Source organism: Natator depressus, chromosome 4 (genome assembly GCF_965152275.1).
Source record: "Natator depressus isolate rNatDep1 chromosome 4, rNatDep2.hap1, whole genome shotgun sequence".
NCBI lineage: Eukaryota > Metazoa > Chordata > Testudines > Cheloniidae > Natator > Natator depressus.
In genome coordinates this window covers 91,552,252-91,569,710 of record NC_134237.1, presented here as the reverse complement: position 1 = coordinate 91,569,710, position 17,459 = coordinate 91,552,252, and the positions used below count along the sequence as shown (strand labels likewise).

General features: G+C 41.2%; 1 protein-coding gene across 1 annotated transcript in view; it reads right to left on the bottom strand.

Moving 5' to 3' along the window:
* The window catches only part of LOC141986678 (tyrosine-protein kinase TXK-like), a 71,730-nt gene that overhangs the window by 17,092 nt on the left and 37,179 nt on the right, over positions 1-17,459 (bottom strand). The window contains exons 13-15 of the mRNA XM_074951451.1: positions 17,112-17,230; positions 15,778-15,935; positions 13,975-14,101 (exon numbers count right to left, since the gene is read on the bottom strand). Coding sequence (XP_074807552.1) covers positions 14,033-14,101; positions 15,778-15,935; positions 17,112-17,230 — 346 coding nt within the window. The 3' untranslated portion in view covers positions 13,975-14,032. The remainder of the gene's footprint in view (positions 1-13,974; positions 14,102-15,777; positions 15,936-17,111; positions 17,231-17,459) is intronic.

Here is a 17,459-nt window from a genome sequence, read left to right as displayed (position 1 = left end):
AACAATACTTCCTCCCACCCCGCTCTCCTGCTGGTAATAGCTTATCTAAAGTGATCATCAAGTTGGGCCATTTCCAGCACAAATCCAGGTTTTCTCACCCTCCGCCCCCCTCCCCCACACAAACTCACTCTCCTGCTGGTAATAGCCCATCCAAAGTGACCACTCTCTTCACAATGTGTATGATAATCAAGGTGGGCCATTTCCTGCACAAATCCAGGTGGGCCATTTCCTGCACAAATCCAGGTTCTCTCACCCCCTCACCCCCCTCCAAAAACCACACACACAAACTCACTCTCCTGCTGTCCACTTTGGATAGGCTATTACCAGCAGGAGAGTGAGTTTGTGTGTGTGGTTTTTGGAGGGGGGTGAGGGGGTGAGAGAACCTGGATTTGTGCAGGAAATGGCCCACCTTGATTATCATACACATTGTGAAGAGAGTGGTCACTTTGGATGGGCTATTACCAGCAGGAGAGTGAGTTTGTGGGGGGGGGGGCGGAGGGTGAGAAAACCTGGATTTGTGCTGGAAATGGCCCAACTTGATGATCACTTTAGATAAGCTATTACCAGCAGGAGAGCGGGGTGGGAGGAGGTATTGTTTCATGGTCTCTGTGTGTATAAAATGTCTTCTGCAGCTTCCACAGTATGCATCCGATGAAGTGAGCTGTAGCTCACGAAAGCTCATGCTCAAATAAATTGGTTAGTCTCTAAGGTGCCACAAGTACTCCTTTTCTTTTTGCGAATACAGACTAACACGGCTGTTATTCTGAAACCAGTTATGGAACAGGTTACTAACAGGTTTTTTCCTAGCCTGTTGCTATGACCCTATCACTCCTCTCTTTGAATCCCTCCACTGGCTCCCCCTTCTCTAGTGCATCATACATAAGCTGCTTGTATTTAGTTTCAAATTCCTTCACAGTCAATTCCCATGCTACCTATCCTCTCTCATTTGCTATCAGGCTGCCAATGCTTGCCTCTGATTGGGCCATAATGCCAGTCTCTACTGCCCCCTTGTTAAATTTTCAAACAAGCACCTCAGTGCTTTATCCCAGGCTGCCTCACACTCTTATAAACATCCAAAAAACTACCTCATACTTCAAATCCCTCCTCAAAACTCTCCTTTGGTGTGACACATACAAATACAAACTTGACAACAGTTAGGTTGCTGGTATGCTAAGATCACAGCTCATCATTCTGACTAGTATTGTCTCATTGTTTCCTTGTACTCCCCCATCTGTCTATATCCAACTTTTGTCTCTTGTCTTATTCTTAGATTGTAAATCCCTTGGGACAGGGAAGGTTGTTCTGTTCTGTTTGTACAGTGCCTAGCACAGTTGGTTCCTGATCAATGACTAAGGCTCCTAGGTGGTATGGTAATAAAAATAATAATAAATAATTATAATACTTGGTCCAAAGCACATTTTTTGTATAACTATATTGAACTGTAACTGAGTTTAAGAAAATTGTTGTTTTGTAGATAGGGGAGGCAAAACTCCCTTGAGTTCCATTATAATCTTCTTTATTACCACCTCACCTTAATCTACATACTCCTTATGGCCCAGAGGACCTTACCACAAGAAACCCAAGATAACAGTAGTATATCATTGGGAGAGATTAGCTGTAACTAATAGATTGGTAAAGTTCAGCATAAGGGCAAACATTGTAGAATTATGATTTCTTAGCTTGTAGTGCATCCATGAATAAGCCATGGGTGATCAGCTTGTCCCATGAGTCATCCTGTATGTCTCCATTCCATGAGTAATTTTTGTGTCTGGACAGAGGGCGTCAGAACAAGGGGGGCTAGGGGGCCATGCCCCCCCCCTTTTTATTTGCCGTAAGGGTGAGCGACGGGGGGGAAAGGGTGGAGAGTAGTGAGCAGGGGACGGGGTCTTGGGGAGAAGAGCTGGCATGGAAACAGGGCTTTGGGGGAAGAGGCAGCATGAGGGCAGGGCCTCAGGGGAAAGGGGTGGTGTGAGGGCGGGGCCTTGGGGGGAAAGGGGTGGTGCAGGGGACGAGGCCATGGTTTGGGCACCCATGGCCCCCCCACTTTTAGAGAGCTTCTGCTGCTCCTGTCTGGACATTTCTATTCTCCCTCACCCCCCATGTCTTATCTTTTCTTCAACTGCTGCCCTCTTAAAATCTGAAATCATTATTAAGTGAAGGCGTTGACAACAGAAGTAAGGACACACTACGTATTTTAAGGGTATGTGTTGATCAGGTTGTGGTTAGGTCAGGGTTGGCTAATCCAAATCTAAAATCAACCGCTCTTCCAAATCTACAGTGAGTAGAGAGTGGGGAGGATGCATAGACATACTATGTTTTTTCTGTATATTGTTTTATTTAGAATCAGAATTCAGAAGAATTCACTGAAAACTTGGTTTCATATTGGAATCTAAAAGAATGTTGAAGAAATTGTGCCATTTCTATGCAAATCAAAATGATTCATTCCCCTATGAAGCAATAATCATCCATGTATTTATTTCAAGTCTATATTTACTGCATGTTCTGTGTAAATGACAACCTGGATGAATAAGTCATTTTCCACCTCCCCCAGTAGAGCTTTTACTATCAAATTAATTTGCTGTTGTGTGATATCACCAAAGGCAGGTCTTGGATGTTTAAACATCTGCATCTCTCACAGTAACTAGAGTTCCGTTCCAGCCTTTCAGACATGGTAGGAGATCTTATTTTCAAAGAAAAAGGGGAAAAATGTTTCTGATAAATATAGAGCCGACTGAATTTTCTTTCCTTTAAGACATCTCAGTATAACTGGAAATCGTCAGCCCAGGAGGAAAAGGCAGACATTTACAACAAGGAAATTTCAAAGGTATGAGAGAATATATATGTTTTTCATTTTAACTTTTTTCCATCCTGCTTTTTCTTGAACCCTACTGGCTGATCAGTGATTTTGCTTCCCAGGTTGCTCTGAAACCATGAACCATAAGAGAAATTAAATTGCTAAATAATTTACCTTAATGAAGTATATAGAAAAGATATTCTGTCAGAGTATAAAGAAAAGGAGTACTTGTGGCACCTTAGAGACTAACAAATTTATTTGAGCATAAGCTTTCGTGAGCTACAGCTCACTTCATTGGATGCATCAAATATATGCTTATGCTCAAATAAATTTTTTAGTCTCTAAGGTGCCACAAGTACTCCTTTTTCTTTTTGCAAATACAGACTAACACGGCTGCTACTCTGAAACCTGTCAGAGTATATTTTCCCATGTTAGTTTCTACCATCTATGCTTGTCTGATTTCACCTTAAGTGGTGAAATATGAATAATTTTCTTAGGGCAATAAAAGCCATAAAATGCAAAAGTGAATCACTGACTTCCACTGTTGCGAACAGCCTGTGAGAAATCTCTGATGGCCCTTCTTTGTATTAAAGTGGTATTCCTGCTTGTAATCTTTAGCTCATTGTGACAACTGTTCTCAGGACACCAAGAACTGTAAGCCACTGTGTTACCCCTCTGCCTCAGCAAGGGAGAGCTTTGCTGGGGCTTGACTGTGTCGTCTCCCTGACACACCAGTCTGTCTTCATTGCCAACAAACTGCTTGAGACTCTCCCAGTCTAAACCTTGCCTTGCAGGTAACAGTCAGTGAACCCAAGTTCTAGTCAGAGAGTTCCCCAGAGATGTCTGACTGCAGCATCCAGTTCCTCTCACTAGACACTCACAGAAATTGTTTACTGCCTCCAGAGTAAGAGAGCATGCACCAGTCTGCCAGTTTAGCTGAGAACTCACTCTATTCTTCAATATAGCAGCATTGAGATGGTACATAGTAAAACTAAGAATAAGTTTATTAATAAAGAAAAGAGATTTAAGATACTAACCAAGAGAAAAAGAGGGGTATGTTTACAAACAAAACATAATATGGTTTCTAGTGACTAAAACTTAATCTTAGCAAGTTACAATCTTTGACTATGCAGTTTTTTCACTTACATCAGGATACCAGCATCTCTAGCCCTCCAGGCCAGAAGATCCAAGTATCACAAACTCAGAGGGTGCTGCCCCTTTGTTCCCTAAGCAATGGATAACCAGAATGTCTTTTTGTTCCCCTTATATTTCCCAAAGTCCATTGCCTTTGCCTCAAGAGCCAGGAAGACCTCCTGGAGATTCAGACTTCAGTTTGTCCCCTGGTGTGATCACCAAGCTGCCACTAGTTAGCTTGATTGCTTTGTTACCTTATATGTGAATGTATTTTCATTGTCCTCTGGCTTACAAAGCTTGACCCCAACAAGTACATCCACATTCCTTTGCCTAAGGCAGGCTTGTTTATCAACTCCACAACATATTTTAGAAACATATTTGCAGCAAACATACATAACCATTTATACACTACCTGTACATACCCCAGGCAATGATATTCATGACCAGCATTTCATCAGCTTTCATAAAAGACCTTACTCAATACACATTTGTAGTACAATATTATTGTATTGTGATCAGTTGATTCAACTGCCCGTTTTTTCTCCTGGGGTGTCTGGACCCTGATTGTCCACTCATCCATATCCATTTCACTGCCATTAACCAATTGCATTTGTAGCTTTATATTATGTACTCTGGACTTACATTATTTGGCAATTGCAACCCTCCTGTAACAAGATGTTTTTCCAAAACATTTCTTTTATAATGAATCCCTCTCCCTGACAAAGGGGCATTGAACAGACAAATTAAATATACTACACTTAAAGCTTCATAAAACAGATACTGCAGAAACAGATACAATAGTAGAGTCAAAAGAAGTGATGACCTATCCAGGAACCATTAGTCTGAATATAAATAAAAATAATAAAAGTTATAGCAATCAATAGCCATTCCTTACATAGTTTGGACTCTGAGACAAATAGACCTTTATCAAATGCTGTGATCTGGCTTTGAGTGTACCTATTTCTATTTTGCCTATCCACTTTCATATGTCACCAGCTCCCATTGAAAATAATGACTCTAATCTATGTAAGGCATATGTATTCAAGATCATATCTTTTGGTGTGATTTGCCTTTTGTAACCTTTTGCATTCTGTCATTCATGCATAGGTTTAACTTTGCCCTGGAAGTAAGTTTCAGTCATGTGGTTGGGTTCTCACTCTCTCAGTTGTTCTTTGGTCCCTGATCCAACTCTCATTGAGTTCAGTGGTGTGGCAAATTGCCGGTACAATTATGATGGGTCCCACGCTTCCTCTTCTTTGAGGGCAGGGGGTTCAGGGTGCAGTTTCCTGCCCCTGAACTAGGGCATCTACTGTCCCACTATAACCCAGAGAAGGGTAGTGGAGAGGAAGGGACCCAGGCCTGCCCTCTACTCTGGGTCCCTGCCCAGGGTCCCTAGGGATAGTAGTAAACCACTTGAACTAGTGCTTCCTTCCCCTGGGCTACTTCCCTCTCCTGCTCTTCAGCTTGTGGGGCTTCCTGCCCCCTCTCTCTCTCTCTCTGCACAACCCGGGTATCTCTTTACCTAGGGTCTTGGTCTTCTAGCCAGCCACGGCACTTCTCCAAACTCTCCTCTACTTCAACTCCTTCCCCTGGCTGATTGAAGCAAGGGGTTTTTGTCAGGTGACAGGCTTCAGGTGCTTTTAATTAATCTATAGAAACCTTTCTTCCCTCTACAGGGAATAAGGCTTCTCCTCATCCTGGGACTTACATATCTCTCCTATATCACTCTCCTGCTGCCTTCTGGCCATGCTGTATCACAGTGGTCACATATGACTTCTGAGAGAGTGCTGCTGGATGCTCAGTATTTTTGAAAATTAAGTCACTTATTTAGGTCTCTATATATGGACTTAGACCAAGACTTAAAAAGAAAAAAGAGAGTACTTAAACAGGGCGTCCTAACACAGCAGTTTTCTCTAGCATGTAAGTGTCCATTGCCCTGCAGCTTGTGAAGCCAGCTACAGTGCCAATATCTGCATATGGCAGCTGGTTTTACAATCTGTAGAGTGAGGGATGTCATCTTTTTGGAAGGCAGAACTGAGCCACAAATGTTCAATAACCTAGTTTGTTTTTTGTTTTTTCCTCTCAGGGACATGAATTCTACCCAGGAAAAAGGAACCTGCTCTTCTGAATTATTCTGTGACACTCACTCTCTCTGCTGTATGGAGATAAATAACCTCTTTACGTGGTGCATGTGTGCCAAGGTAAGTGTGATGCAAATGCCTCCAGGCCAGCTCACTGCACATAAGAACATAAGAATGACCGTACTGGGTCAGACCAAAGGTCCATCTTGCCCAGTATCCTGTCTTCCAACAGTGGCCAATGCCAGGTGCCCCAGAGGGAATGAACAGAACAGGTAATCATCAAGTGATCCATCCCCTGTTGCCCATTCCCAGCTTCTGGCACAATCCATTCCAGAGTTTAGCTTTTTACTGATACGGACTATGTTAGGGCAGAGGGGAGTTTCTAAGACAACAGGAAAGCAATAACAATAGCACCTGTTAGTTCCTAATAAAAACAAACCTTAAACAGTCTTACTGTGGCTCACAACAAAACATTGTAGTAGCGCTTGCTTTAAAGTGTGAATGTGACTGTTGGGGACTTTCCTGCATTAATGCCACAACTGTGTTTTTTCTGTTTCATAAGTGAAACCACTAATGTATAAAAGTAACTGGCAAAAATAGGTCACCTTTAAAGGTGTTAAATGTATATTTTAATGTGAAAAGATGCTATGACATAGAACTGCTTACACAAAGGAGACAGCCATAGTTGGATTAGCTAGCTGCTTCTTCCACAAAACATATGTTTTCTTATATAATAGGTAGCCATAAGATGACATTGGTATCAAAGTAATACTAAATCTTAACCCAACGTGGGCATTAAATTGTGTCTTTTGTATAACTGGGCAGAACTTTTCATTAGCCAGCAAAGTGTTACAAATAGTCTATGGTATTTCTGTTCCCAGTGTTGAAATACATTCAGGTCTGTATTTAAAATGTATATTAGATAAATTACTTTAGCTGCATCTGCATAGAAATAAATGTGTATTGTATAACATTTTAAAATACCAAATGTGTGTTTCTTTTTTTCAGGTCTAATATATATGTAAAAGAATTATGATGATAAAATTAACATTAAGAATGTCACCCGTACTTCAGCTTCGGTAATATGGTCACATGACCATTATACCTGTCCCAACGAGTTTTACAGGGTAATATATTGGCCCAGTTGGAACAGCATCTTGTCTGGTGTTTTGCAACAGAATTTTCACCAGGAGGAACTTATACCTTTTGAGCCATGACTTCTTGACCTTGCAGAGGCAAACACCATCTACAAACTATATCCTGTGTGTTCCGTTGCCAGGGGATAGAGCCTTCTAGAGGTCAGTGTACCAATTTTCATACAATGGCCAGAGACGCTGTGTTTCCAGCCAGCAAGATGATTGACCTGGCTATGGTTATTTGGCTCATCAGCAGTGTCCTTTTTATCATACTAGCCATGGTACTGCTCTATGGATGCCTTAGAATGTGGTGCAAGAAGTGTAAGAACACCTCAAATGGTCCTGGGACTTCAGAACATATTAGTGGTCATGCAGAAAATGCCCATTCCTGGAATGGAGTTGACATTGAAACAACCCAAATCAATGAATTTCCTACATTAATTGTAACTGATATGTTTCCAGAGATTAAACCAGAGAGAATTATTCATACACCACTGTTTGGAACAATGGCTCTGCTCTCCCACAGACTGGACTCTCATAAATTAGAAGTCCTGCCCCTAAATGGTTCTGGATAACTATAAACATTTATACTCCATGATTTTGAAACTTTACTATAGCCAATATCCTTTTAGTATTTTCAGGGACCTGAAAATACCCCTCAACAATAGACCAGCCTATAAAGGTATATTTTTCAAAGGAGGACACAATGGGTATAGCTGCAAAAATATGGATGCACCCATTCCCCCCTCAAAATCCCATAAACAGACATGCAGATTGGCACTTATACATAACTTCTACCCAAGTATGTTATGGAGGTGATGGATATGACTCCATAGTTAGCATTTCATTCTAAAATGGGATATAAATTAATGTTTTTCTCTAAAAGTAGATAACCTATCTGTGGAATTTCGCCCAGGGTCAGTTTTTATGCCCTTTGAATTTTCTGAGTAGCTTTTGTTTGGTTTTTCTTTATAGTATTTAATAAGAACTCTTGAAAATTGGGCTCTGGATGAAATTTGTCTGTGGCATTTCTACTTCTCATTGTTGACAGACTTGTTTTAAAAAAAACATTATCTACACAAAACCTAGTAGAGAAGTGAATCCTGAGCAGAACTGGGGCAACTGGTGAAGTTTCTTTCTTTAACTGGGATTTCAAGTGACTTTCAGCAATTATTAGTTATAGCTGAATATATATATGCTGTGCACCTAAACCTGATTGTTTTGGGCCATGTGCACATAGCTCCTCCTCCATCAGGAGCTAGACTTTTCCCTACAGCAGAATTACCTAAGCATTCATGTGGAACTGCTGATGGATAAAATCTTCCCTGTCAGTAGCTGTATTTCTCCCTCCTCATAGATCCATCAATATCAGGCCCTGCTGATCTCAAACCCCAGGTTTGTGGGGTTCCTGAGAGCCACCATGCTCCAATCTTCCGCCCAGCAGCTCAGAGACAGCAGCTGGGAGCCAGGTCCATGAAGCCCAACTGAGGTACAAGCCTCACCTCTAGTCTCTGACTGGGGGAGCTCCAAGGCTCCTGATTGGGTCACAGTCCTATTTATGCCAAAACACTAAGTTGTGCATACAACTGGACTTCATCCTGCTGTGGACCACTGGGCTGGTGTTTATTGGTTCCTGCCCTCAGATCCTGACCTCCTGGTATCCTGACTCTTAGTAACTGTCTCCAGGTGCCTGCCCTCTGGTTCTGTCACCCTAACCTGACCTCCTAATATCCTCAATTGGCCTGATTCATGGTAACTGACCCTTGATCTCTGCCCTTCAGGTTTGATTCTCACCTTCTAGCATTCCAGCCCGGCCTGATTCCTGGTAATTAGCTCTTGGCCCCTTACCCTTCAGCCCGTGCCTGATGCTAACCCCTAGGCCAGGCCACCCATGCCCTGGCCCTGATGATCTACCTCTTGCTCAGCTTCTCTCCCGCCCTCAATTTTTTTTAAACAAACAAATAATACACACACAAAAATTGGTTGGTTGTGAAGCAGTTAGAGTTCCTATACACAAAATGTATCTGACACAAAAGCAAGGACATGAAAAGTTATGCTACCTTGACAGTAATAATTTCTACCCCTTCAATTACAAGCACACATTTACTACAACTACTATGCACCACAGGTACACATTGCATCCTTAACTCTGGCCCCCCAAAGGAATGCCATTCTTCCATCACCCCCTTTAACTGCCCTTCTGCACACATCCCTTTACAAAACAACCCTCTCCTACCACAACCAACTGCTGCACCAAACATCTCCAACTACTAGTTTTTTTGTGGGGGCAGGAAATAATCTGGTAAAGGAGTGTGTACAGAAGAGCAGGCTGAGGGGCGAGCCTGGAGGGTGTGGTACTTGGAGCATGGTGAGCAGCAGTTGCAGAATTGATAGTGTGGAGGAAATGAGATGAAAGTGTGTACAGTTAGGTGGTTTTACTTCGCATTTACTTGTTTTTGTGGGTTTCTGTCAAGTAGAATGAGTGTGGCAACCTTAGCTGCTTCCAAATTAAAGTTTTTTGTATATTGAGATGGTTTCTGAGACAAGTTAATGGTCAGAGGAAGATACTGACAGCAAAAACTCTAGTACTTGTATTGTCACTTAACTGTGATAAACTAGGGTAAGAGAGATTTGTGTATTTCAGTATCTTTTAGGAGACCCTGTCAAGGACCAGGACCCCATTGTGGTAGGCGCTGTACAAACTCAGAACACAGACTGTCCCTGTCCCAAGGATCTTAAAATCTAAGAAGATATGAGACAACAGATCAGTACAGGCAAACTGGGTAGCACAAGACAATACTGGTCAGCATGATCGGCAGTGGTCTTGCTATATCAGCTGTCTACCCATTGGGTTTTTTGGGGGGTGGGAGGTTGGTAGGCATCACAGCAAAGGGGAGTTTTAAGTAAAACAATAAGTTCTGTGGATGTTTACAGGGAACTCTTCCCATGCAAGAGGAGAAATATGGGAGAAACCAGGAAGGTGCCTATCTGAAAATTTTAACAAGAGGACAATGAAAGCTGGTGTCAGTTGGTATTTGCCAAAGGGAGGCAGGAACTGACATATTAATAGCATATGATAGATGATGGGGGAAGGGGCTGACAAGTGAAGATGAGTAGTTGCTAAAATCACACACTGTAATTTGGTTATATTTATCTAAACAACTACTTTCTCCCCTCCAAAGTTTCAGGATGGGTGTGCCTTGATCAGCTCTCACACAGAAAATGATTGCAAGTTCATTGAGTTGTGAATATGGGAGCCTCTCATATTAAAGTTAGCTTGGATTTGTTCTCCAATTTAACTGCTTCTAGTCCCTTGCAGTCCAGTCACCTGGTTTTGACCTTCCACACCATCTGTGGGCAAAGCTCAATTGCTTCAGATGTAGTGACCAGTTGTGCTGCAAATGACAATAAGTGGGGCCTTTGTTGACTCTTCCCTTTGTGGTCATTTAGAAGATGTAGATCAGTAGCTTTCAACCTGTGGTCCACGGACACCTGGGGGTCCGCAGACCATGTCTAAGATTTCCAAAGGGGATTTCCAAACTTCATATGGCTTTCCAATACATCCTTAAAGTTATATTGCTAGCATTTTCAAAACTCACTTTACCCATTTTCATGAGCTAAACATAAATGCAAAATTAAAGTAAAACAGAATAAATAAAGGGACAGATGGTTGTAGTCAGTTGTTAGCTGCATATGTGTGTTCTTCCTGTTTGCTGTGCTGCCTCTGTCCAGATAGCAAACCTAGCTGACCTCAATTGAACTGCCCCAAAAGACCACAGTCTCAGTTCTGTAGTGAAAGCACTCAGCCAGGTTTATTGCCGACGAAGCACAGTACTAGCTCCTTGGATCAATGTCTAACATTACACTAGCACATGTATGCCCATGACAATGGACTCGGCTCAGAGAATGACAGGACTTTCCATTTCCCCCCTCGGCCGGACAAAGACTCCTCTTTTATACACTGATACAAACATGTTACATATTGCCCCTCCACCATGGTTAATTACCACCCTTTACCTTGTACCAGTTGGTTCAATCAAAACGTCTCTATCCATCACCCTGTCATCCTGACCTTTTCTTTAAGAGGGGTCAGTGTGTCCTTGTAGAGTGCGTTTGGTGAGTGTGTTTACACCATAAACTTGTATCGGGGTGTTCTGGCACTACCCTTCCGGAATGTATTTACAGGAATACTTAGTGCGTAGGAGTTCTTGTGTTTTTGCAACGCCAGCCCTGTTCTTGCCAAGTTCATGTATTGGATAGTGAACCTGCAAGCAAGCATCTGCTTTGTAACTGGGCAGGGCCTGAGTTGGCCTGACTCTTGCTAACTGTGCTTTGTATTAGCAGGGCTTGGCTCTGTTTGGGCCTTAGGCCTTACACTAGGCCTTTTATACCAGGCCCCATGGCTCAGGCTCTCTCTTTCTGCAACAATAGTCACCTTTTACATTACTTTCAAATACTGAAAGGGTCTAAGGACCACTAAGCAAACTATAGTTCAGCATAACAGAGAAACATGCTTGGAAACATTTGAGCAATTTGTATGTATTCACTGTGGAGCAGTCACAGGCTCAGCTTTCAGCTCACAGCCCTCCCACTGCTGATCTTCTTTGCTTTCATAGTTGAGTGATGTCTCCTAGCTACATATTGGCATGCAGTAACAAACAAACACGTAGCAAAACCACTTCAATACGATCTCTTAGAGAACTTCTCATGCAATTTGCAACATACTCATATACTTTGCACTATGGATATCATTTATTTGTTGTTTATACAGCAACACCTGCTGAAAAGAGTAGCTCATCACTGGAGTGGGCAGAAGGGTTGCAATAATTAAATGGAAAACTTGCACCCAGTGTGCTCTTACAGGCACACTACTCTTTTCTCCTGACTGTAGTGTATTGTACCAATCTGTATTCAGACATACATTTGATATGGAATGAAATATGTACTATGAGTCAATTCTAAGAGCAAACAGTGGTATAACTTGGTTAAAATTCTTTTAAAAGGTTATATAAAGGAACAAGGAAATCTAGTTTCTCTTGAAACTGAGATGCTTTCACAATGCAGCCAAAAGAGCTGGCAACTTTCCACAGGCGTACACGAAGTAATTAAACATTTCCTCTTCCTCGTTGATGTTTACATTCTTCAAATAACTGCAGGTAATTACGTTGCTTAAAAATATCACACACTATTATCATCAGTGGGAGTTACCCAGGCTTATGTCAGGACTGAATTTAGTCCAGGATTCTATCATTGGGCATAATTCCAAAAATTGTGACAGTTTGTTTATATTTAGAATAAAAAGGTAAAACTGTAGGAGTCATGCAGAATCTTCTTCAATCAATAGGTTTTAAATATTTTGTCTCCCTACAAGTTGCTGTAAAATACAAAGATATACATGCATCTATGTATAAATAATACATATGATTATGTATGCAGTATGTGAGTTATTTAGTTTTCCTTTTCTTTAGTGCTCTGCTATTTCTCTTCCATATTATAAATTTAACAGATGGTACAGCTACAAACAATAACCTTTTCTCACACTAACATTGGTCACCACAAATATACGATGAACAAGGAAAAGTTAAGTTACCTATGCAATTGTTGTTCACAGCAGGGTTCCAATTATAACAGGTATTAGTTACACAAATTGGATAGATAACTTATTTTTGCCATGATTTTGCAAAAAACTACTTATGCCACACATATACAAAAAGGTGCCATTTTCCATCTCTTCAGCTTGTCTATTGGCACACCACAGGAGGGGGCTCAGTATAGCTGACTGAAGGAGGGCGTTAGTTAAGTATGCGGCAGCAAGAGGCAGAAGGGCAGCATGGGAAACACTGCTTGGAGAAAGCAGGCACAGGGTTGCAGGAGATGGTGGTTGATTTCTCGTGTTCCTAAGGAACACAGGCAGGCACCTTCACCAGCTATGCAGTTCCTAAATTGTTATAGAGTGGCATTCCATTCAGATGGGATTTAAGAGCCTCTAGGATACCTGCCTCTTCCTGCATGCCTTCCCACCCCTCCTCTAAGAGAATGTATAGCACACAGGCAAAGTAGGTTGTGTCTCCCTTTAATGGCTGGTCTGCTAGATGACAAAAGCTTACTATTTCTACAGTCTTAAGTTGCTCTTTTAGCTCAAATGACAGAAGTCTGTGTTGCAGTGCCTAAGGTCCTGTGTTCAAATGTGTCTGACGACCTATACAGTGACCTGAGGAAGAGCTCTCTGTAGCTCAAAACCTTGTCTCTTTCATCAGCAGAAGTTGGTCCAATAAAAGATATTACCTCACTCACCTTGTCTTTCTAATACCCATATAGAAGTCCATTATGGGTGCTTAAGTATCTTTTGCTGCCACCTGTCCCCATTCCCCAATCTATGAGCCAGACCAATTATCAAATGATTTCTTAATCAATGGCATTGTTGCAGAATTTAAATCTGCCACATAGAATCATAGAATATCAGGGTTGGAAGGGACCTCAGGAGGTTATCTAGTCCAACCCCCTGCTCAAAGCAGGACCAATCCCCAACTAAAGCAGAAGCGTCTGTTGTGCAGTTTAGACCTATGTGCCATGTACTAGAAGGAACCTTGCTTATTCCTCTCCAGCATAGATTTGATCATCATGAACCTGGTCTTGATTTGAACTAGCAACCTTGAGGCAAAAAGGTTAAGAGCCTATCACCAATCCCCTGAACTATCCATTTCCCCAAAAACACTAAAAATGTGATGAACCCTGAAAATGAAAACAGACTAAACCGCACAGATTCCTCAATATTTACAGTGCTGCTGATTGATGTAACTAGCTAAGACTGTAAAAGACTGAGAATTACCACATGAGGGACTTCGTGCTATCTCTGCAATGAGAATATATATGTATGGAAAGTCTGATTATCCAGTCTCGGCTATATCTGTGAGGGTCTGGAGTAACTCAGCAAAAGCAGGGCGACCTGCAGGTTTCTGAAAAACAAAGCAGAGGGCACCTCTGTAGTACAGGCTGATCTGACATAAGAATAGACTTTTAGAAGCAGACTACCCAGAACACTGTTACACATGTACATTTGCAGAAAGAAAAGTTGTATGTTTGTCATTTTAAGAAAAATCCTGGCTTCATCATGTAAGTATGTTAGCTGATAGGGGTGCTTTCTGAACAACAGCATCATGAGCATAAACACCTTTAAATGTAAATCTGAGGGCAAGTCTACGCTCAAGTCCTACATCAGCGCTACTACACCGTGAGAGGTGGAAGCTATGTTGGCGGGAGAATGTCTCCCACCAACATAGCATCAGTGTGGACAGTGCTTAGGTCAACGTAACTTATGTCACTCCGGGGGGGGTGTATTTTTCACACCCCTGAGCGACTTGACTTAAGCACTAGAGTAGACCAGCTCTAATGCCTGTTTAGGTGATATTCATTTCAGCCCTGCATTGGGGGTTGTCTATAGCCACACCATTCCAATAGGGCTCTGAGAAGCAGTGTGCCTCAGAATCACAGTGTCTACCAGGGCTCTCTGGAATACTGTGCTCCTACACTCAGAGCTACACCATTGCAAGGGATGCAGTATATGTTTCCCAGCACAGTCAGCCAGCAAGCTCCAATGGCTGATATAGGGAAGGTAAGGATGGCATGTGGCTAGCATCCCAGGAGGCATCCTAGAAGAGACCAAACTATGCATTTTCTGCTTAAATCCCTTAAGATATAGTAGCTTTAACTTAGAAGTACTGTAGCTATCAAACACCTAGAGCAGATATTTTATAAGCTGTTAGATACACATTAGAGAGGAGATGTGGGAAGGAAGGACAGAGTTATAGCAATAAGATCACACTGTTACTCATTTTAGGCATGTGCCTATTTAGATGGAATAGTTAAAAGTACACCTGAAAAAGATTTTATATATTTAAAATGATAGACTTCTGTGGGCACCATGGGGGAAGTGGGTCTTACAGAGGGATTCAAATTATGAGAGGTTAGTGGCTTAGTGGGCTATATTAGGAGGGAATTCCACATAAAGAAGCAAGTCTAGAAAAAGGCACAGACAATTGTGGGAGAAGCAGATAAACATAGCATCAAATCAGGAAACATTAGCAGAATAGAGGGGATGGAATAAGAGAGTAGAGCCAGGTTCTTTGCTTCCCTGTACCTGTATGGTCATTAACAACTGTGCAAAGTGGATGTAAAACACTACTAAATCAGAACGGTAGTTGTCTGTGCACACTTTGCACATGTTTTGTACTCACATAAATGACTGCACAAGGCACTGGACAACAGAGAACCATGCCCCAGGTTCAACATATAAGCAGAGAAATAGTTATATAAAGCCTTGATGCTATGGAATAGGGAGAAGGGAAAGATCATGGAGGGATTCAGACAGAGGGTCAGGCAATCAGATTGACTGGTGAATGATGTGATGCAAGTCATTATTTATATTTATTGGTTTTAATGGTTAAAAGAAACAGAAGCTTCTAATCTTAGCCGGGATATATGAAAAACACATTAAAGATTCTGAGGCTATCACAAATGTAAAGTAGGTATTTAATTTCCCTGCTTTCAATGATTGTCTTTAACTCCATATTTAGAATGAGGATCCTGGCGATGGAATATCAATATACAGAACAGGAAAATAAGAGAAACACACCTCATGCCAGCAGCTGTACATGATTTTGTACACAGTGAGTGATGCCAGATATGGTTGATAAAGTCTGTAACCTTCGGAAATCTCATGGACAACTTCAGAATTTGACTTATTTTCAAAAGGCATTTTGCCCTCTGTAAAAACTTCCCACATTAAAACTCCTAGGAATAATCCAGAAAATGTAATGTTCACAAAACTATTCCATAATATTAAGAATCATGAACACTAGAGATTTTGTGTCCTGGATAATACAGGAGACAACTGTACATCTGAACTGTATTGAGAGAGAGGACCAGGTCGATCCTCAGATGATGTAAATAAGAATAGCTACATTGACTTAAATGTAGCTGCACCAATTTATAGCAGCTGTGGCACTGCCCCAGTGACATGTTGATAAATTGTAGAGGGTTCAGCGTAAGAATGACTAAAGGATTAGAAAGCATGACTTATAGTGATAGACTCAAAAAGCTCAATCTATTTAGTTTAACAAAGAGAAGGTTAAGCGGAGACTTGATTACAGTCTATAAGATCTACCTGGGTAACAAATATTTAATAATGGGCTCTTCAGTCTAGCAGAGAAAGGTATAACATGATCTAATGGCTGGACGTTGAAACTAGACAAAAACGGGAAATAAAGCATACATTTTAAAAAGTGAAAGTAATTAATAATTGGAACAATTTACCAAGGGTTATGGTGGATTATTCATCACTGACAATTTTTAAATCAAGATTGGATGTTTTTCTAAAAAATATGCTCTACGAATTATTTTGGGAAAGATCTATGGCCTGTGTTACACAGGAGTTCAGACTAGATAATCATAATGCCCCCTTCTGGCCTGGGAATCTATGGATTTATGAGATGAATGTGGATTTTGATAAGTGGAGACTTCTGACTGTAAAAAATGCACATTGCAGTCATAATCTAAATTCAAGTAACAAGAGGTTAAGATAAAGCATTGTGGTCTGGTAGACAATAACAACGGAACTGTAGAACCATGGATCCTGTATAAAGGAGTGGAAACATCAAATTTCAGCTCATGGAATTTCTTGGGAATCCTTCCATTGGGAGTCCTCAGTTTCCAACTCGTGGAAAAGGCTGGTTATTCCATCCTCTCAATTTTTGGATCATGGCCTCCTGCCTCCCTATCCCAACCAAGAAGCACTGCTTTATTCAAAATGGACAGACTCTTGCAATTTAGACAAGACTGATAGTATGAAACGGACTCATTAAAACTCATGATAGTGGTAACTGTGCAACAAATAATTTACTATAAAAGTTATGTGTTGCAGTTTTTATGAGTGATGTGTGGCAAATTAGTTTAAACTGACCCACTCACCAAATGACCAGACATCAGACTTGCTGCTGTACTTGTTGAAATGAAAAACTTCAGGAGATGACCATTTGACTGGAAATTTGGTACCTGAAGAGCTGATATATTCATCATCTAAAACATATCTAAAGAAATCAGGTAACAAATATATTTAATTTAAAGTATTGGGTAAATGTTTTAGGTGACATATCCTTAGATTTATGATTATGTAAAAAACACTTTCAGAAATATTGTGTCCATATGGAAATACCTGTTACTTCCAAGAATTCCAGAGTGGATTAAAGACACAGATTATGCACGACCAATAATCACAAAGATGTTCTGGAAATTTTTTTTAGATATTGCACTTCCCGG